We start from the raw sequence: 21,687 nt of genomic DNA, 5'->3' as shown, positions 1-21,687 counted from the left end.
CCCAGCTGTCCTTACTGGAGCTCTGTCATCTCCCACTTCCCAATTTTCACAAGGTGCACACACATGGAAGCCTCTGGCACAGGTAGCCATGCTGTGGGAGCTGGTGCTGGACAGCCAGAACCACAGCCAGCCCCAGCAGTGAGCCCAGACACAAATGCAGGGAAAGCTGCTCTTTTATGTCCTGTCTCTTGCCTTTCTTCTTGACATTTTAAAGCTTTTCTTCTCACCTTTCTCTTTCCAGATTTTCTTCCAGCCCCAAATAACTGCAGCGACACAACCCACTGCCTCACGTTTCATTCTCAGCCTCGCAGTCGCCACTTTATTTTGCCTTTTCCCAGTTTCATGAAAGAACGCAGTCGCATGAATAACAGGATTATTTATCATCCTCTCCCTCCCCTTCCAGGATGGCTTGCTGTTTATGGAAAGCACTGGAGTGCAGGAGAGATCGTGCTACAGTTAAACAGACAATGCTTAAAGGGCCATTGCCTGCTCTCAGCTTTAACACTGTACTTCTCACTGACTTTCAAGAAAGAGGGAGTTCTGTGTCCCAACTGATGGGAATGGCATCACAAACCACTGCTGAAAGGTAAACAAATGCTGTGTTCCATAGGATGGAGAAGATGGTTGGACTTGGTGATCTTATAGTCTTTTTCCAAGATAAATGATTCTACAATTTTATGGTTCTGCACTTCAGTTCTTGCAAGAACCAGGAAATTCAACTCTGGTGTAAATGTGGGTGCATAGTCCCTTTCTAGCCCAGCAGTGTATCAGGAACATTCTCCCAGGGACCATGTGATGGTGACTAGCAGGTGACAGACCACATTAAAACATCTCCATGTGACACAGCCAAATGATGTGACCAGAGGTGCTTCTCAGAGGTCTTCTGGACCTGGAATTTAGTAGGGCAATGATAAAACTTGTCCTGAGGTGGTGAGAAAAGGGTTTTGGAAATGGTTGCTACCAGCTTCTCACCTGAAGTTTGGCCATGGCTCCATGGCAGGTTGTCTCCATCCTCCCTGCATTTTTGATTACTGATGTGCCTCATGGCTATGGAAGATCTTTATCAGCTCTCAGGAAGAAATCACCTAAGTGATGAGAATAAACAGCTGGAAAGCACTGAATTTCTTGGGAATTTTTGCTGAGGAGGAGATGCCACCACATGGTTTGCCTGCTCTGGTCTGACCACCACCATCAGTGGGTCTGTGGATACCAGTGTGTCTTGAAAGGATAGAAATGCTCAGGGAGGGTGAGTTTGGAGACTCAGCATGGGCTCCATGAAGCCCTTCTGTAAAGATACTGCTCGGGGCTGGGGACTTCAGGTATGATCCTTGAATGATGTGCAACCACTGAGACGATGTGAGGACCAGGCTGCTGTAGGCGTAAGAAAATTAAAAGAAAAATGAAAAAAGTTCACTACACTGGAGTTTCTGTTAAAAAAAAAAAAGCAAACCAATCACCAATCCTTTACTTGCTCTTCTCCTTCCCTTATATTAAGTAGGTTTCTGTGACAAAAAGGGCCAGAAATTCAATTAGGAAGCTTCACAGCCATTACAAGCATTTGCAGTTCAAAGTTAGCAATTCCACTACAGCAGCCTCCATATCCCCTGTGTCCTTTAGGTACTGCTGGATCCTGCAGTCTCTGGAGTGCTCGGAGTTGAAAATGTGTGTATGATTCTCGTGAGTTTTTATTGTAAGGGAGGGAATCTCACAGGACAAATGTGTAATGTAAGAGCAACAAGGTTGCATGGATACAAGAACACAAACGGGGCGGCTCACACTTTGAGAACACAAATTCTTCAGGAAGAACAACTATCTCACTGTGTTTGGATGGAGCTTAATAAAACTGACTGCTCCAAGCTAGGCCTCTACAGGCCTCCAAGCTACAAACAATGGAGAATAATATCACAATTTTATGGTACTTAGCGTGGCTGAGTTACATCCTGGATGGTCTCCACAGAATCACTGCAAGTGGTGTTGATTTGAGTCAGAGGAGAAGAGCTTTACACCCCCATTGCTGAGGAGACATGAGCACACCACGCACAGGACCCCAGGGGCCGAGCCCTGTGTGCAGTGCTCTCATTTACAGCATGTATCAGCATACCTTAAGCTGGGCTGGTACTTTTACAGTCATTCAGCTGGATGAACTACATACTCCTGACAAAGCACAGCCCATTTTTAATAGCTTTATCCACCAGGCAGAGGATATCCCTCACTCACAGCAGCTCCCTTGTCCCACAGGGGTGGGGAGCAGGGATCAGCTTCATATACCCACTAAAATAGCGGCCAGTGCTGGTATGCAAGTGCCCTAGTTTAATGCCTAAACATGGTATCTTGCTACCCAGGCTGGCAGGGCTGCCAGTTCGTGCTCCAGCCCTGAAGGTGAAGTGTGTGTCACTCAGCAGTGGCTGTGGCAGCAGGGAAGGTCAAACAGTCCCTCACTTTCAGCCGAGCTGCTGAAGCTCCTGGGTAAGGAGCAGCTGGGCACTGGGGGAGAGAGTAGCATATTAACAAGAGCATTACTAACTGTGTCTTGGCTATTAAACCAAGTAATGACTCTAGAGACAATTGGGTCTAACCCCCACTGAAGTCAAAAGGGCAGTTTTGGGTGGAGGATCAGCTCAACTGGGACCCTGCCCCATTCATAGCAGAGCAAAATATTTCCAGAAATATTGTAGGTTTAAGTGTCAACCCACATAAGTGGATGCTGGCCACGGCCACCCTCTGTGTTTGGGGCAGAGACATCATAACATCTTTCCACACCACTTCTGATCCCTCCTCTTAGCTGAAACCTTGTAGTAGATTTGCATCTCATGACTATTTCAGAAAATTATCAACTGTGAAATCATCTGGAAAGCTGTACCAACAAAAGTTACAAAGATAACAAAGCTCAGCCAGAAGGACTGAGCCAGTGCAAGGATCCAAAAGGAAGAACTGGAGAAGAAGGAAATAATGTTTGTAGGTGCACTAACTGGAATAATAACAGCCTTGCTTGTTCTTCTTGCAGCTTTCCTTGCTGCTCTTTATCGGCTGAGATTCAGGAAAGGGAATGGTGTGTCTGCCATCAGTGCCTACTGCATTTGTAATCCTTGCCTGCACTGCACCTGCACCTGTGCCAGCCTCATGCCTTTCCTCAGGCAGGCAGCAACTGAGCTGCAGAGCAGGAAAATGACCTCCCCCACCATGGCCACATGCCCCTCTGAAGCTACAGGCCAAAAAAATGTTCAAAACCAGAGGGGAACCACCCAAAGTTGGTGATCTTCCTGTCCAGCTTTCTGGATTTTATGTTCTGCACTTTTATCCTTTGTTATACACCGTGGGGCACTGACAGAATGGTGCAGTTCCAAACTGCTGAGAGTATTTCCTGTGGTTCCTTTCCAGAGCCAGGACAGATGTGGTGGCAGAGTGTACCCTGCAGAACACACTGAGCAGCTTTTGCCAGCCCCAAACACACACTGCAATGAAAGCAGGCTACTCTTCCAGCAAAAACCCTTACCCAAACCCATTGTTTTGTTAATTTTAACTGGATTATCTGTGAGGCAAAAACCCACTAAAATCAAATCTGAAAAAACTCAGGTTTCCCAAGGAATGTCATTGCAATGAAATGATTCCTCTTGTCAGAAGGATCAAACAAGCATCATTCCAACCTGAGCTCTGAAATAGATGCCCTGGGCCTCAGGTACCATCTCAGAGCCAGCCCAGTGCTGCCAATGGCTTCAGTGCCCTCTGAGCACCACCATGCCCACCTTGCTGGCCATCCCTGGCTGCGCCTCTCCCAGGGACCTTCCCCCAACCCCAGTGTGCATCTGTGAAACATCAGTTGGTCCTGTTGCATTGCCTGGCCTGTGTTTCTAAGAGCTGAGCCAGCAGAGATTTAAACGAGCTCTGTAGTGGGTGCTGGAAGCCTGATTTGGGGCACCCTGGCTTGAGTGACTCCACCCTCAGAACGCAGCTCTGGTGACACTGAAGTGGTCTCATTTCGTGTCAGCTTCTGCATCCCTTCCCCCATGCCAAGTGCTGTGCAAACCCTGGGAATCCTCCCTCTCAACACTCTGTCATGGTGTAATTCTATTATAATTCCTGACATTTGAGAGACTTCTAACAGTGCGTGCTTTAAATTAGACAAGCAATATCTTGCTCGCTGCTCTCAGATAAATAAAAAAGTGTAAAATTTAATTTTCTGACACTCTGTTCTTGGTACTGATTTCCTTTTAAACCTGTAACTACCATGCTGTCACTTCTTTTTCACATGTGGCTTGTGGGTATTACATAAAAGGTGATATTTCATGTCTGGTGCACACATGTGCAATAGATGTGCAGGAAGGTGCCATGCTGAAGCAAACATGTACTGAGGTTTTGTTTTTCACACAGCTGTATGTAGGGACTTGGAGGCAACAAATGCAATTTTAGATCAAACAATAGACAAGGACAAAATGTGTTTTGTAAGCAGACAGACAACCTAAGTATAAAGTTGTTTGCAGAATCTGTGTGAATTTTATTTATGTTTCCTGGTCTTTGCTCTCCTCTGGGATCTTACATATTTTGCATTATTATCAAATATTTGTAATGATCCCTATAAACAGTCTAATGTTAAAAGCTACTCCAAGTGTAACTTGACCCAGAGGAAAGATGCTTATCTGAGCTCCACAATGACAGATTAAAAAAAGATGCTGATGCAGTATGTCTTGTAAAATAAGGGGAATATAAGAAAAATCAAAACTGCATAGGTTTTTTTTTTAGCATAAGACAAAACAGGAGTTATCTCTGCTGGCTTTTGCAGTGAAATACCACTAGCAAGAGCTACAAATATACAGCACTTCTGATCCCAAATGCACTAGCCAACCAAGCAAGGAAGGAAGGAGAGGAGTAAATGCTCAGCCAGCCGGTACTGTCAGAATCTATTTCACTGTTTAGTAATTATTTTTTTTATTACTATGACAACACGGACCATAAGAATTGCTTCTTTAACCCCAGCAAATGAGACTGTGCAGATGAGACTTTTTTTTAACTGAAGTAATTGCTTTTTACTTCTGCCATGTAAGAAAGTGATGGCACTACCAGAGTATCCTGCCCTGCTCTGCCTCCTCCTGCCCTGCATAGATAGCTCTGCTGCAGTGTGGCACTTGGGTCATTTTTTTTATATCAGGAGGCATTTGAGAATGGCTCCACACTGGCTCAGCATTTTCTGTCTTAAAAAAAAAAAAAAAGGCAGCAGCATTCTCCTTTTTAAAGTGCTTCCAAATCTTTTACATCTCTTTTCCTTTTCTCTCTCTTTTCAACCCCCACCTTTTTTTTCCCCCCTTGTGGTCCTGGAGACCACCCTGTAAGCCTACATGACATCATGAGAGAGAATTAAACGTACTTGAAAGGCCACTTCTGTTTTGGTGGGAACTTCTATGCAATTGCAAAGTGCCCATTAAAGCACAGGTTGTTTCCTAGAAGCATGTCCAAGCCAGTAGCGTGCAAACCCCTTCAGGGCTTCTAGAAAGCATTCGCTTTTGAAATGCTGAAGGAAATTCAGAGATGAAAGGATAAGTCTCCCTGGCTGTGCATTTACAGTCTATTGTCTTCCATGAAGGATAGTATCACTCCTCAGTTGTGTTATTGCAGTTAATCCACTTAAATGCTATTGGATTTTCAGATGAGCTGAATTCTTTGCATCTGCTATTAAGAACCTTTGTTTAGATGAGAAAGGGCTGTTATTTAAATCACAATGAGTTCAGGGAGATGTCAGGGTGCAGCAGGCACCTTGTGCCAATCCGCGCCGGGGGAACGGGGGCAATTTCTCTTCGGGGCGGCGAGGAGGGAGGACGCGAAGGGAACGCGAGCTGGGCAGGCTGCGGGGTTCGGGACGGGCTGCGGGGGGCCCGGGCCGGCTGCGGTTGCGGAGGATCGGTGCGGAGTGAGGGGCCGGGGCAGTTGCGGGGATCCAGGGCGGGGGTCTGGGGAAACTGGAGGGGGCCGTGGCAGTTGCGGGGTGCCGGGGCAGTTGCGGGATTCGGGGCAGCGGCGGAGGCTGGTCCGGCTGCGGCGGAGCCCCGGGGCGCGGCGTGCCAGCGGCCGCGGCGGGGAGCCCCGCGCCCGCGCATGCCGCAGCCGGGTGCCGCAGGGCGGAGGGCTCCGCTGCCCCCCGCCCGCACCACCCCCCCTGCCTCTCGTGCCGTTTGGGGGTGCTTTTGTATTCCTCAAGGCTGCGCGTGTGTGTTGTCCTTCGCAATGAAGGCTGCGCTGCAACAGCAACGTTAAAAGCCGCACACCACAACCCTCCGCCGCTCTGCCCCTCCCCTTCTGCAAAAGGCAAGGCCCCCCCGCTAAAATAGAATAACAACGATAAGAAAGCACACACACACGCACACACGATCGCGCCGTGGCCATGGCGATCCGCTCTGCCTTATGTAAAGGCAGAGCACACGGCCGAGCCCGCCAGGTTACACGGCGGCTGCTGCGCAGCAGCGCCCGCCCCTCCGCCCGGTGCCGCAGAGGGCCGGCGGCGGGGGCTGCCCCGCTCCCCCCGACCCCTGCCCGCCGCCGGCTCCTTGTTTTCCCCTCTCAGTGGGCAGAGCCCCTGGCCCCGGAGCAGGCGCCGCAGCTGCCGGCACCCCCACGACTTGTTGTTGGTGGGTCTGGTGCCGGGAGTACCCGGGAGGAGGGGCGGGGGCGGCGCACGGCAGGGCGGGAGCGGTATATGCTGCTCCTCGCCGGGGCCACGCTCCAGACCGGCCACCGCTCCGGAGCGAGCCCCGAGCCTCCCTCTGCCTGGAGTTGCAGTTCGTCTCCGATCCCCTTGGGATTTAAACCTTCTTGCATATATATATTTTTTTTTCCCCTCCTTCCTCCTCCTCCTCCCGTCTTTTTCTCCCGTGCAAAGTGGAGCAGGAACTGCACCAAGGCAGCCCGCGAGATCCTGCAATACCGCTCCGATTTGTCCCTGCTATTATTCCTAATTAATTATTATTTTTTGACCTCGCCCCAGCCGGGGAGGGAAGCGGGACCATTCTCGGCAAGAGAAACATTTCTCTCCTTATCAATAAAGATTTTTGATTTTTCCCCTCTCCGCGGAGGGGCCGGGTGTGGAGGGCAGGCACGGCGGGGGGGGCCGGCCCTCGGCGGAGAGCGCAGCCCCGCGGTCCCGGCGCGGCGCGGAGCGGCGGCCGCGGCGGGGGGAGGCGGCCCCAGCGCCGCCCGCGCGAGGGGGGCAGCCGCCCCAGACAGGTGATGGGCGTTTCGGCTGCGCTCCGGATCGACTCCTTGGGTTTCACTTTGGTCTGATCTAAGCAAATATGCAGAAGTACCGGCTGGTCTAGTCCTAAGAGCCAAGAGGAGCGAGCGAGAGCGGCAGAAGGGAGAGCAGCCACGCTCCCGTAGCGAGGGGAACGTACAAACAGCGGCCGCGCCGTCATTAAGCCACCGCCGCCCCGGGCAGCCCCGACCCACCCTGGATGCGGAGGACCCCCGAGCCACCCCGCTGCCTTTCCCCTGAGGGATGGTACTGAATTCCTGCGCGGCAGGAGCCGGCCTGCAGCTCCTCTTCATCAGCGTTGCCTTCCCTCCGTGTCTAAAGTGCACTAGACCGCGATGAGGACCTGGGCTTGCGTTTTGCTGATAGGTTTTGGGTACCTGTCCTTTACCTTCTGCGAGGTAGGTGAGAGCGGCTTCCTGCGCTGCCGGTCCCCGGGGCACGGCGCAGCCGGGGGTCGGGGCGAGCCGCGGCGGAGGGCACCGGGGAGGGAGCGGGCTGCCCACCTGGGCTCCGCGGGCATCCCCGCGCCCCGGCCCCGCCGGGAGCGCTGCCCTGCCCCGGGCCCTGGGCGGCCGAGCCTGGCAGCAAGTTGCCATTTCATGCATGGCAGAAGCGAAGGGGAATGACCGTGCATTCCGCGCCCGGGCTGCTGGCCGCCCTTAAGAATTAATATGTATATAATATATATAATATATATATAATAAATATATGATAAAATATCCACGCCCCGCGGGTGCCAGCGGGCTGCGGCTGTGCGGAAGCCGAGGGTGCGCGGAGCCGGGCCGCCCCCGCGGCGCCCAGCGCTGCACACGGTGGCCGCGGGCACCGCTAGTGCCGCGGGCAGAACTTGGCTGAATCCCCCGCGCCCCAAAACGCCGCTCCCCGCTTTGTGAATCTCCCCCGGAGCAGTCGGGAGCTCTCCCGCCCGCCTGCCCGCAGGGGACGGAGGGGGCGCGGAGCCGCGTCCCGGGGTTGCTACAGGTGGTCCCGGCCGGGGCGAGCGCGGTGCTCGGCGCTGCACAGCGGCTGTAACTTTTCCCGGGACCCGGTCTCCTTGGCACCGGCAGCCGCGACGTGGGCGCTGGTAGGATGGCGGCGCCCCGTGGGACGCGGTTCTCCTCCTCCTCCTGCTGCTGCTGCCCGGCTCGGGGGAGCCCGCACCCGCTGGAGACTTGGCACCCGCCCGGGCGAACTTGGGCAGCCGCTGCCCGGGGTGTGCTCCAGCCGCCCGGCGGGGCTCGGCGCTCGGCGCTGCCGGGCACACGCTGCCAGGCGGGGCCGTGCGGAGCTGCCGCCCCGCTGAGCCGTGGCGCAGTCGGGCGGGCGGCGCGCAGCCCCCGCGGGCGCGCAGGCGGGGGCGGCGGGAGCGCTCCGGCGCCCCGCGGAGCGCTGTGGGGGGATGCGCGCGTGGATTTTCCCCCTGCTTCATCCCCGCATGTCTCGCAAACACCCCGCACCCTCCCCAGCGAGCCCAGAGGCGCGGCGCGCCGGATGCCCGGCGCTGCGGGCGGGACTGCGCGGTGACCCGCGGTGTGTATGTCTTTGAAGGAGGCCGAGATCCCGCAGGAGCTCATCGAGCGGCTGGCGCACAGCGAGATCCACAGCATCCGCGACTTGCAGCGCCTCCTGGAGATTGACTCCGTAGGTAAATTAGTCCCGTCCTCCTTCCTTCCGCGCCGTCGGCCGCCGCCGCCCCGGGGGGAGGCCTCGCTCGCCCCGCGCTCCCCGCACGCCTCGCCCGAGACCCCCGTGCGGGCACCGCACCGGGAGCCGGGCGGCCCCGGGTGCGAGTCACAGCGAGGCGGCGGCCAAGGGGCCCATCGGGGATTGAAACTTGGTGGGGTTCAGGGTGGAGAGGGACCTTGTGACCCCCCCCGTGTTTTTAGAGCTCTCTCCGTCTCGCAGCGGAGAAGAATTGCCGTAAGGTTTGTTGTTGGTCTTGCATTGCTGTGTTATCTTTAAACTACTGTCCTAGAGGTATTTAAAATATTTGAAACAATATTTATGAATGAAGTAATGTCTCTTCAAGTGCTGGGCTTTATTAAAAGGAAAATAAACGGTCTGCACTGATTTTAAACAGAAACCTGCATATGAAGCTTACCCTCAAAAATACACTTTTTTCCCTTTTTTTCCAAAAGAGAATAGTGCAGGGTTATTTTCTGCATCATTAGGCATGCAAATGGGTGTAGTGAGAACGTGCAGTTTAACAGATCGTTGCAGCAGTAAATCTGATCTAGAAGCATGGTATTGCTGGGTTCCTTATCATTTGGTTTCACTTGATGCACTTTGTTCCTGATGATTTCTTCTCTCAGTAGAGAGCAAGAATAAACCCCGGCACCTTTGATGTGCCCAGGGGAAGCCTGCATCTTGCTGAAGCACAAACATGGAGAAAAAATGAATGAGTTCTTGCTTGCATTGGTACTGGGCCATCTCCTTTTAAACCATATGCTGTGTATTTTTGTAAAGTCTGTGCCAGGTTCAATCACCTTCATTCAGAGTTGCAGGATCCTTCTAGAGTTTAACTCTCTGCTTTTTGTGCAGTGCTCTATTAATGAGCAGGAATGCACTAGGAACGTATTTTACAGTCATAGCTTTCAATTTTCATGTGATTAGAGAGCAAACGTTTTCCCATTACACTGAAAATGGGAGTATTTCTGTCTTGCACAACACTTTACCATGGAGGCTAATTAGTAATTACCAGATTGGCATTGGTTTAGTATTTTTGGAGAGCAGTGCTTCATCATAGTTGTTTATCACCAAAATTAAAGAAACTTTCACAACTGGGAAGGGGTGTGCAGTTCATATTTCCTCACTGAAGGCTGTTTTGGACCAGACAAGTGCACTACTGCTAAAATCTTTTTCCCAGTGAACTTGGTGGAGTTGGCTGCTGTTGCAGAAGGGCTGGATCTGAGTGCTAGCATTTTAAAATAGTGCATACTGCTCCTGCCTTTGAGTCAGGGTTCTGTAGCTACCAGAATACATTATTTTTTCAAATACCTCAGTGTAACAAGCACATGCTTCATTTTTAAATACCACTTAGAAGGAGAGCAAAAGTTCACGTGGCTCCATTGCAAGTGAATCAGGCAGACAAGTGGGGCAACGGCAGGAGCTGAATAAATGGGTAGATGTAGCAAAGAAATTTATTTCAGAAAATAATTATTTATCTCATGGCAAATATTAACTGGAGGATGCAAGACCAAAAATGGAGAAGGTCAGCCACAAGTTTACCCATTTCATTTTGCTGTTTTCTTGCAATTTGTCAGTTTAGAGACCATTAGAGAAACAAGAGACATAAATATTTTACTATTTCACTGTGAAACAGTAATTCCTTAAGACATGAACTCAAACAATATTAAAAAATAAAACCAAAATATTCAGGCTTTCACCCGGTTCTTGCTTATGTGAGTGCTGCTTCTGCCTGTGTGCTAAGCTGTGCTCTGAGCTACTCATGGTTGGGTTCTCATGGAGTAACCCTGCTTTACTACCCACAGTTGCTTTTCCTGGGCACAGTCCTGCAGACTTTACTGTCGTGAGTAATTCTTACTAAAGGCTTATCAGGGTGACTAATCGAGTATTGAAATTGCTGTGCTTTCCTCAGTAAACAGGATCAGGCCTGTTTACTATATTTAGTATTAGCTTGAATTAGCAAATCAAATGTTTTCTCGTTGTCCCTGGTAAGGTGATATTTCTGAAATTTATTTCCTTAGGGCTGCAATTGCCTTTAGGGAACAGCCAGTTCAGTGAGGGCTTGTACAGTAGGTATATTTCCGTTTTATAGCATGTACTCAGTTTCAACTGAGGCTCAGAACAAAATCACTCCAGTGACTATTCTCTCCCTCGTTTTAGTGCATGGTATTGCCAGTCCTTCTGCATGTGAGTAGCCCTGTTTAAACTCAGTGGGTGGACTTGAGAATTAAGAATGATCTTGTAGGCTAAGAGTTTGCAGGATCAGGCATGCATGAAGAAAATGTCTGATATTCCTGAGTAACAAGGCGGAATCTGTGGAAAATGAAGGAAGAACAGTCATTTTCACTCCTGCATTGCAAAACATATATTTTTAATTGGAAAAGTAAGTTTTGTAAGTCAGAGTGGGCAGGTTTTTCTCCTATTCTGACAGATTTGGTCTCTATATTGTAGCGCAGAGATGACTGATAACCCCCTTCATAAAATTAGAAACCACACCCCCAGACCATCTGGCATATTACTTAAAGAAAAACACAACCCAACATGGAGCTTATCATTGTATTCAAAAATGAAAATCCAGGCCAGTTTGTCAGAGCCCAGTTCTGCATGTCCAACTCAGAGGGTAAAGGCAGCATGAAAATTCTCTATTTCTACCAGGAAACAGGGTCTTGTATTAATTTGCTGCGATTGGGATCCAGAGGCAGTGACAGAATTGCCTTGGCATGAAGGAGAGCAGAGTCTGACCCTGTTTAAAGGAGAAAGCATGCACAGTCCCAGGAAGTAGGCAGCTCTAGTGTGCAGAGTACAGTTTTACTACGAGCAGACTAAACCCCCAAAACGGGGGCATTTCCTCTGCTCTGCTTGTGCAGCTCTCTGTGGCTCAGCAGCGTGCTTTTCCTCCTCGTGCTTCACCTCTCCCATCTGTCCTGTGGGAGGTAGAGTTCATTTCATCACCTATTATGCTTGCCTCCCGCTGGGAACAGATTTTTCCCCAAGTCATCTGCCTGCTTGGGGAGAGGCAGGGCTGAGTGTGCCTCTTTGCACGGGTTAAGGGCATCCACCAGGGTCACCTTAGGCCATGTGAATTTAACGGCCTGTGATTAAGAACTAGCAGAGCAGCTTTTGTTAAGTGGAGAAACGTTCTAAATTAACTGTATACTTCCATGGAAAAAAGTGTTGGGCTGCTGCAGAGCTCAGTCTTTTGGAAAATGAGCTCTTGGCTTTGTGGATTTTGGTGTGGTGCTCCATGAAGGATGGTACAGTGCAGTGCGTTGGCTTCTCTTGCACCTCTTACACATCATGAGAGGCATCTTCCATGTGTGGCCTGTAGAGAGATGGGGGAATATTCCTCCTTCTTTACAGCTGGTTGATCACACTAGGTAAAGAAAAAAAGAAAAACAACCTAAACAAAACAGGATCTTGCGAGCTGCTACTTATATTTCCTTTAACAGATCAAAGTTGAAAACTTAATGACATCTATCTCTGCAGTTGGATGTCAGAAGGGCAAATTTTGCATCAGCCAAAAAGAAGATCAAAAAACCAAACTGATGTTGCCGTGGGGTTTCTGGCTCTAGGAACGATTGTGAGACAGACCATTTCAGCTTATTGTACCTTACATTGAATTCCTGAAAAAAATGAGATTATAAGAATTTCCTAAACTCCTGCTGTTGGTTCTAGAAATCTTGGATCTGTACTTTGTATCAAAGTGCAATCTAGAAGGGTTTGCATGAAGACTGGATGCGTTGGGAGTTGTACCTCACATAATATAGTTTGGTAAGAAGATGGAAATTCAAAAGTATAAATTGATAAATAGAAAATAGCAGTAAACTTAGGATGCTTTCCACATGCTTCTTGAGTAAAAAGAGTAATCATGTATTGGCAGAATGTCACAGGAACTCTGTGATTTATATTCCATGACCCAGTGGAAAATTGCCAATCTGACAAAAAAGAACAATTTCAGCTACACTAATGGATTGACCAAGGCTAATTGCAAGAGTTTTTATGCCCATCATTGATATGTTGTCAGTACATAAAAGATTACAGAGAAATTTCTTGATCGGCTGCCATGAAAACATTTTTTTATTATTAAAACGTTAAAAGAAAGCTGCACTAATCTGGCTCTGTGCAGCATCCTCCATCTTCACTTGGTGATGAGCAGTGTTTGAGTTCTAAACTAAGAACCACCCATTTCTAGGCTTTCTGCTCCAAGCCTCATTTTGTGAGGTGCTAACCCATAAACTCACATTTCCTTTGCTAAGAGCTTATCCTCACCCTGCAACTAATTCAGTACCTTGGGGGAAAAAACTGATACAAATGAAGTATCACCCTTCCTTAAAGTCAAACTAGAGAGTATTCTTTGTAGCATCGTGGTTTTAGTGAAATAGAACGAAGTCTTTTGGCCACACATTCAGAGCCAAGTGTGAGTTTCAAAGGTGACTTGGTGATTTTTCACTCCTGCTTGGGCAAGACTCCTGTTGACTTAAACATTGCTTGAAGTGCATTGATTTTCCCATTGACTCCACTGGGAAATGGAATTCCTTCCAAATGTCTGTGGGAATCAGGGGGGACACTTAAGTGCCTTTAGCATTGTAGTGTCTTCTGGCTCCAGCCATGCCCCATGATTCTGTTTATTAAACTAAACTTGGATGATGTGTTGGTAGAAATAATATAATTTGTGTTAGATAACACACTGAGGTTTGACTGGAGCTTGTTCTGCTGAGCTAGCTGTGTAGATTTCTTTTTGCAACCCTCACAGAGAGACATGAACTTAGGAACTGTTATACATGCTTAAGATATGTAGTGAGACAGTGAGGTACAGTATAAACCAGAGGCCTTCTTCACCTTAGAAATCATCTTATAAGCAACACAACCCTTTGAGGTGTCATTTTGCTTTAAAATTTGTGATGGAAAAAGGCTGATTGCAGCTGAGTCGAGCAGTTATGTGTAAGCACATGACTTAACACACTGGTTAGCTGATCATACCAGTCCTTTGGTTCTTACCAGCTTCTTTCAAGGAGGCAGCAAGGGATCCTTCATGCTAGGAGGGAGCTGTGCCAGCATTGCTGAGTGTGGGATTAGGAGCCATGGCCCAGTCCTGCTGTAGTGCTGGCAGCCCTGCCAGCTTCCCTTTCCAGCCTGATGCCTGTGCCCACCAAGCAGTTGGGATTAGAGGCATTACTTTTGTGTTTAATCTCCTTTTAAACACTGTTTGCTTGTGCACGGATATGCTTCTTGCTCCCAAACTAGCTTGGATCTCAGGCTGAGCAGAATTCATGCTGCTTTCAAGTACCATTTCATTGCCTCAAATTGAGGGAGAGGTTGTGACAACTTGAAGCTGCCAAAAAGGAGGTCAGTATTAAGGTGTTGGGTGGCTGAGTGCTAGGAAACAGAAGAGGGCTGGAGGCACATCGGAACGGATCCTCATTTTGCATAACACCATTTGGGATCAGGTGGATGGCCTGGTGCCATTGGAATGGGATGTGGGAGACCTGGCTCCACTCCCCAGCTCAGTTGCAAACTTCCTGTGGGATCTCTGGCAAGCCATTTTATTTATACCACTGATGAGTTTTCTGGAGTATGGGGTGCAATAAAAGCAGAAATAATACCCTTTAGTCATTGCTGTGTTACATTACTGGACTGGGACTGCAAATAAGGCCCAGTACCGGCTAATTAGTCAGGTTCCAAAATTTCCCATCAAAATCTAGGGGAAACAAGTACCATAGGTAGGAACTGGGAGCCAATTGCTTTGGATAAATTGAGACTAATGACTAATTTCATACAAGGATCTGTTCAGCTGATAAAGGAGAAGAGGCAGGACCAGTGGGTGATCCTGGCACTACCTCTTGGACCTCCGATTTTATTTTCTCTTAGCTACTTACAGTAGTATTTTCCAAGAATTAATGATAAACCCTGGGATGCAGAACTCTTTCTAAGGTGCTGAAGATCCATCTGTCTTCCTGCCTCACCTGGCTGTACAGGTGATTTCACAAGCTGCATGTTCCTTAGGGCACAATTTCTTGGAGGGAGGAGAACAGGAGTTGGTTGTTTTGTGGAGCAGAGCCTTATGATGTGTGTTACTAATAAAGCTGAGATTAAAACACGTTCCAGAGACAGACAGCTGTGTGTACAGAACAAACTGGAAGCAGGGAGTGTGACAGTGCAGAAGATGGGAGTGGAGGGTGTTGGTAGCTTGCAGAGAGGGTAATTGAGTACTGTGTAATACCCTTTTGCATTTTTTTAGAGCATGTCACAGTTTTCTTAGGAGCCAGCAGTGAAACCTTGAAACTCTGCAGTGATGTTCCAGAGGACACTCCAAGCAGCAGAGTGCTAAACCCCTTAGTTTGGGTGTCCTGGGGTCTGTGTGCAGTTCTCTGTTTGGTTCCTTCTTCCTCATCCCCCGTTTGCAGACTGTGCTTGTGGTTTTCAGACCCCACGGCATGGGACACGACCTGAACTGCTTCACTTAACAAACCCAAATAGTTGGAGCAGTTATTTTGTTGTTTTTTATGATAAATGAAATGCCAAGTTTCCCATCTTTGCTTTTTCTCATGGCCCTTTAACCCATGTGGTAGGCTTATTTAGGGAACAAGACAAGCCTGGATGCAGTCCCAGAGTTTGCAGTAGCTTCAGATGCCCCTCCAAAGGTTAGGATACTTCACAGGGGATTTGTTCTGCAACAGAGAGGCTAAAAGGAAACCCATGCTAGTTACTTTTTGCTTTTGATTCTGCCCTAGTACTGCCCTGAAAAACCAAGCAACAGAAAATTTACAGAGGCAGCATTGTTGCTGTTGAGTCTAATACCATATTTTCTACTGTTGCCTCATACCAGAACTTCAAAATTTTTGTTAGAAACATTACACATGCAGGATTATTGTTCCTATTTCTACACCTTTCCAGTAAGAAAAGCCGTATTATGCCTTTCACATAAAAATGCAACTGTTTTACTTTAGATATGGTTCTGTGCCACAGCGTGTGCACTGTTTCTGGGAGCTTTCAGTAAAATGGATATTGGAATTAAATTGTGCATGCTTATACATGATATTCAATGTCTGTGTCTTTACTCCCTGCCTTATGCCCTTGCAATTGCATTAACAGGGGTTACATTAGAGTGATTGTAGCAGGATTTGGTCTTGTGCCTATGAACAGCATAGATTTTTACCTGTGGAACAGCACTGAGGTTTAACATTTTGTTTCCTGTTCTAGGATATGATGATGTTTCAGAAACAAACTTGAGATCTTACAGTGTTCATTCTGCTAAACATGTGCAAGAGAACCGTCCTGTGCCCATTCGCAGAAAAAGAAGCATTGGTAAGAAACAAGCTATTTGTACTTTGGGAGTGAAAGCAGAGGGGATGCCTTTGGTCAGCCAAGCAGGACATTTCACTGGAAAAATGTGGCATGCACAAAGGGAAAAAAGGGCCATTTCTAGCTTCTGCCTTTCTTTTTGCACAAAATGAGCCATTGCCTGAGAAGCTGTCTTCTGGAGGATGTCCATAGGAGACAGACATGCATAAATTCTTTACATTCACTTTCTTGTTGCAGCATGTTGGAAACCTAGACCTCGGTTAGAAAATGCTGTGATATTCAATGTATAATTCATAGTGTGGGGAACAACTACAGCAGTGTGCTTTAAAAAACATCAACAGTTGGTAGAGTTTTCAGTACAGAAGCTCCACAAAAGGAAACAGCTTGACTCTTTATTCACAAGAAAAATACAGTTTATCCCAAAAATTAAAAGCCATTGATGGAAACGCTGGGGCATTGATTTCCATCACTGTGTAAGGCACCAGGCATATTTACAGGGGATTTTATCCTTATTAATGATGATGAGAATGCAAAAAATCCCAAATATAAATTAAAAAAGGGGCATGAGAATAGGATTTATGTGCCTTGCTTGTTCATCTGATTAGCTGTGAGCGTTCCACCATTCCACTGGCCTGTGGAAAACATCGCTGGTGCTATCCCTGGTGGGTAATTCAGCGTGTTTGTCCTTGGAGCTGTGGTGGCAGGCAGAGCCAGCCCAGCTTGCTGTCAGCAGGGATTTGCAGTGTGAGTTGGCAGCGCTTTGGCTGCCTGGGGAGAGCAGCGGTGCTGGAGCAGCCGGCGACGTTGGCGCCTCACCCTGCAAGGTGCTGGGTGCCTCCCCACCACAGGCACTGGGAACTGGGTGTGCTCAATACCTTGTGGCAGTTGCCAGCTATCTTGCAGGATTGCATCTGTTAATTTTCCTGAGTTCATGGCACTGGGGGTTGAGTGTAAGGATTTTCACGGTGTTTAGTCTTTTGAGATGCATCTTTCAAAGCTAAGCCTAGATTTCCATGTTGCAGGCACAGGTTAGGCCTGAGCTTCTTGTACTTAAGAACTAAGTGAAGAAGTGCAGGCAGTGTTCCAGTTCCCTGACACATCTAACCCAAAGCTATCACAAGCTTTCACTGTAAGGCAAAAAAAAAAAAAAATCCCAGCTGTCTTTGGAGAACTTATCAGCAAACAACTTGTCCCTGAAATTGCTATTTTTTTCTGGACTGTTTTGAAATATCAGTGTGACTTCTTAAACAGTTCCTAGGTTGATGATACATGGTTTGGATCATGGCAACATCACACAGTAGTACAGAGCTACTCTCTATAATCCTAAACAAGCTCACCTTACCTGAGCCCACCAGGATATTGATTTTGCTGCAGGTTTTTCCATCATGCTGCTCTGGTGGTTTTGCATCATTCAAGAAATAACAAATTAAATAAAACCCACCATCCACAAAGCTTTGATGACTGCAGGAAAAATAGCAGTTGCCCTTTGGAATGGTGGATAAACCAGACTCCCTGATGTGGGGATGTTAAAGCTCTGGAAGTGGAAACCCAAGTCTTGAAAGTTTCAAGCTGATGCAGGTTGTTTCCCAGCTGTGCACATTTGGTATGGTACACATAATCCTCAGTTTAACTTCTGAGGCAGTGTTTACCAGGTGTTGCATGTTTGTATGATGGTATTTGTGTGAAGAGGTGCTGGAAAGCAACAGCTGCTGTTGCACAGTGACTCTGAGGGGTCACAGTCACTCTGCACTAGGGGGTCATTGAATGTGGAGGAGCTCCTGGCTTTCTGTCACTTCCAGAGCCAGGATTGCCTTATCTCATGGCATGTGCTCCAAGCTGTGTCAGGATCCAGGCCACTGGAAACCCTCGCTGTAGGGCTGGGCTTTGGGAGCGAGTCAGGCTTGTCCCCAGGGTAAGAGCACAGCTCAGCTGTGAGCGCACAGCGCTCAGCCCTGGCTCACCAGTGACCAGTGGGGACTGGGAGCAGTGACCCCACGTGTACCTCATCCCCACGGGCGCTCACCTGGGGCTGTGACTCTCCTGTGCCCACAGAGGAGGCCATCCCGGCAGTGTGCAAGACGCGGACGGTGATCTACGAGATACCTCGGAGCCAGATCGACCCCACCTCGGCCAACTTCCTGATATGGCCGCCCTGCGTGGAGGTGAAGCGCTGCACCGGCTGCTGCAACACCAGCAGCGTCAAGTGCCAGCCCTCCCGGATACACCACAGGAGTGTCAAGGTGAGCAGGGGCTGCAGGGCCCTGCCTGGCTCCTCTGCAGCCTGGAAACTCCCCTTACCCCTCTGCCTGTGTGACCCAAATCTCTGCTGTCCATCCTTGCATAGAACGCCCCTCTCCGCTTATGGCTTTTTCAAGTTACGTGGTCATTGGAAAATCTTGGGTTTGGATTTGGTTTTCACAGGATTCCCTTTAGGTTTTCTCTTTTTCTCTTTTTTTTTTTTTTTGGCAATGAAAATAAAGTTGATCGTGCCTTTCCCATGATCTCGCGCAGTACAGATCTTAAAGTTAAGAAGATAAAATGACTCAAGGGGCATTGGACTTAAAAAAATAAATAAATCACAGTATGGAATGCTGTTTTCTTAATTAAATATTATGCAGCCTAAATTGGGCTTTTATATTTGACAACATAACACTTTTGATCTGAAAAAATGTGTTTCAAATTATCTTACCCCAGGGATAGAAGACTCAACAGCTTCATGCTGTATTTACTCATTAGACAAAATCCCTATTGCAACTTTCCAGTAAATATTACGTGAAATATTTATGTTCATTTGGCTTCACTGTGTTCTAATTTTTATCAGTATTTAAACAAGTGCTGTTGATCTACATCTGTGTGTAGGAGATTAGACTTACACTTAGCATTCTTATTGTGAAGACTCTGAGTTCTTGTTGCCCTGAATTTCTTAAGAGCAGAATTAAAATAAACCCCACCACATTCTTGAATGTAAAATTGCTCAGCACAACACACTGATTGCTGCACTTGCAATGGATTTCTTGAGAAAAGTGCTGTTCACTTAGTGCTGTACATCCTAAAACAAAAATAAGGCACCTAAGCCATTTCATTGTTTTTCATACACTGTTTTTCATACATGCAGACGTGTCTGGGCAGAATTTCTTTTTCTTTTTTGTTTCTGAACATCTGAGAGCAATGTTTTTGTATCCAAATAAGCTGGAGAAACATCTGAGATTCCCTCAGTGTTCCCAAAAATAATCATGCTTTACACTTGCTTGCTGCCTGGCCTTTGTGGGGTACGCTTTGCAGAAACAATTAAAAATTATATAAAAATTGGGATCAATAATTATTTGAGGGCTGAGAACAAAGTGGGGAGATTGAAGGACTACAATTGTAAACCTTTCTGAATAGGAGCTAAACAGCAAAGTGCCTCAGGGCTGTGATATTTAGTGCTGTTGCCTTTGGGTTTGATGCAGCTTCCCCTTGATTTTGTGTAGCAGCAAACATGTACAGAACAGCTGGATGTGCTTAGCAAAGAGCTGAGACGTGTGAGATGAACTTGCTGTTGGTACCTGTGTGTGATATTGAACAGTATTGTGAGATTGTGCTTTTCTCCTGGCCCTGAGGGATGGGGGAGATGACAGATGAGATAGAGACTCAAACTCCTGGCAGCAGCTTTGCAAGATGGCACTTCTGGGGCTGCTTCCCCAGCACACCACCACGTTGAAGGAATTTAAGTCTCTCAGCCCCTTGTAGTGCTTTTAGATTTGCATTCATTTTAGTAGGGCACAAGCTAAAAGTAGGCTCAGCTGAGCAGCTGCTTTTCGTGGCTGTGTAAATATATTGCCACCAGCAATATCAATATACGTCAGCCAGCTTTGGAGGACATTTTTTTTTTTCCAAGCTCCAAGACTGCTCCAAACAGTCATTAAGTAGCAGGGGAAAAAGAGGACAAGAGGTCAAGCAGGAACAGGATGTTCATTGTAAAGGTTGTAGGCTGACCCCACTGTAACACCAGAACTCTTAGAACAGAATCCATATTTATGCCCTCCAGAGTCAGATCCCCTTGTAGCTTTGATGTAATTGATGGTTTTCTGAGCCTTTTGCCAATCCTAAGTTTAGAGCTGAATGTCTGCTCATGCCATTAAGTAGCTGGCTCAGAGCGAGGGTCCCTGGAAAGGTGGGAGCGGTTTTGGAGAGCCTTCTCAGCTGCAGTGCATTGGAAAGCCAGCTTGTGTTTTCCCCTGATGTCAGACTGCATAAAAGCTCTCTTTTGATGGAACATTGAAAAGGCTTTCCCCGCTTCCTCCTCATTGACAAGGTAGTGAGATCATAGCTGGCCCATTCACACTAGAAAAATGTTCATCCAGAAAGGTCAGCAAGTGGGTTTGCATCATCCAACAGGCCAAAGCAAAGGGTGTTTTCTTTGTCTCACTGAGGGCCACTGTAGTCAAGGTTAAGAGACGGCTGGGGCAGGGTGGGAGGAGCAGTGGAGGTGCTTGTGTTGGGGCATTTCATTCCTGGGACATGATTCAAAGGCTGGAGGGTTCAGGGATTTCCTTTCTTCGTCTTCACTGAGCTCTCATCAGTGAAATACCATTAATGTGGAATTGAAGCTGTAGGGAGGCTCCAAGCCAGGGGGTTTGGTGGAGCAGCTTCCCTGAAGTGGGTCTTGTGAGGTTTCCCTTTCACAGGGTGGGTTTCATTAGTGCAAGGTGGGTTTGCCCTGCCTGGTAACAGTGAGTCCATGAGAGCTCTGGTCCTGAAGACATCTCTGTTCAGCAAACTGCACCTGCACAGCCCTGCAGAACTCAGACTGGGATGGAGAGGCTGGATGGGAGCTGCTCTTTGATGGGAGGGAAAGGATTCCATTTCTCTCCTCATGGAGCAATGGTGACAAGGATGGGGGAGTTAGGAGTGTTGGTGTTTGTTACAGAGAGATTTTCTCCTCTGTGTGCAAAAGCATTTCAGCAACATTTGCAGATCCTTTTGCTTCTGTACAGTGAGTTCAGTACTTACCAAGTACCAGACTATAATTTATTTGGGGGGTTCTGAACAAGAGTCTTCCCAAGAGGCTTTTTCAGCATGGTGTTGTTCTTGGTGAGTTTGGTCAGAGAAGCAGAAAATCATTAGTATTCTGGAGCAAATCCTACCTATACTACTAATTTTGAATTAGTAGTTCAGGATGAGCTGTTCAGCAGAGCTCCCCAGCCTCAAAAGGTTGAAAAGGCCTTGCAGAACACATGGGGTGTACAGGTGAAATGGCTGTATGTCACATTTGCAGGTTCAATAACCTTTTTTTTCTGCCATTGGGATAAGTAGCACTTGGATTGAGCTGTGGCTTTACTGCAGTTGCAGGCAGGACCAGGTATCAAAGGTCAGTTTAGGAAAAGGAGAAACAAAGGGAACCCTGACAGAAGTGAAGGCGGAAAAGCAGCGAGGTGCCCTGGGAGCATGGGAAGCCCTGTAAGCCTGGCAGGGTCTGGCTG

At 48.0% G+C, this 21,687-nt stretch overlaps 1 protein-coding gene across 8 annotated transcripts in view; it reads left to right on the top strand.

Moving 5' to 3' along the window:
- Positions 1-6,703: 6,703 nt before the first annotated feature.
- Positions 6,704-21,687, top strand: part of PDGFA (platelet derived growth factor subunit A) — a 36,531-nt gene continuing 21,547 nt past the window's right edge. For 6 of the 8 annotated variants that reach the window (XR_010442101.1, XM_064726438.1, XM_064726437.1 and 3 more), the window contains exons 1-4: positions 6,704-7,635; positions 8,786-8,882; positions 16,124-16,228; positions 18,278-18,465. Coding sequence is in view for 6 of the 8 variants with exons in the window: in XM_064726438.1 (XP_064582508.1) it covers positions 7,573-7,635; positions 8,786-8,882; positions 16,124-16,228; positions 18,278-18,465 (453 nt within the window). In the remaining 2 variants the exon portion in view is untranslated. The remainder of the gene's footprint in view (positions 7,636-8,785; positions 8,883-16,123; positions 16,229-18,277; positions 18,466-21,687) is intronic. The other 2 variants (XR_010442102.1, XM_064726441.1) reach the window with 1 other exon arrangement.

The sequence above is a fragment of the Zonotrichia leucophrys genome, chromosome 14 (genome assembly GCF_028769735.1).
Source record: "Zonotrichia leucophrys gambelii isolate GWCS_2022_RI chromosome 14, RI_Zleu_2.0, whole genome shotgun sequence".
Classification (NCBI taxonomy): domain Eukaryota; kingdom Metazoa; phylum Chordata; class Aves; order Passeriformes; family Passerellidae; genus Zonotrichia; species Zonotrichia leucophrys.
This window is presented reverse-complemented; position numbering and strand designations above follow the sequence as displayed.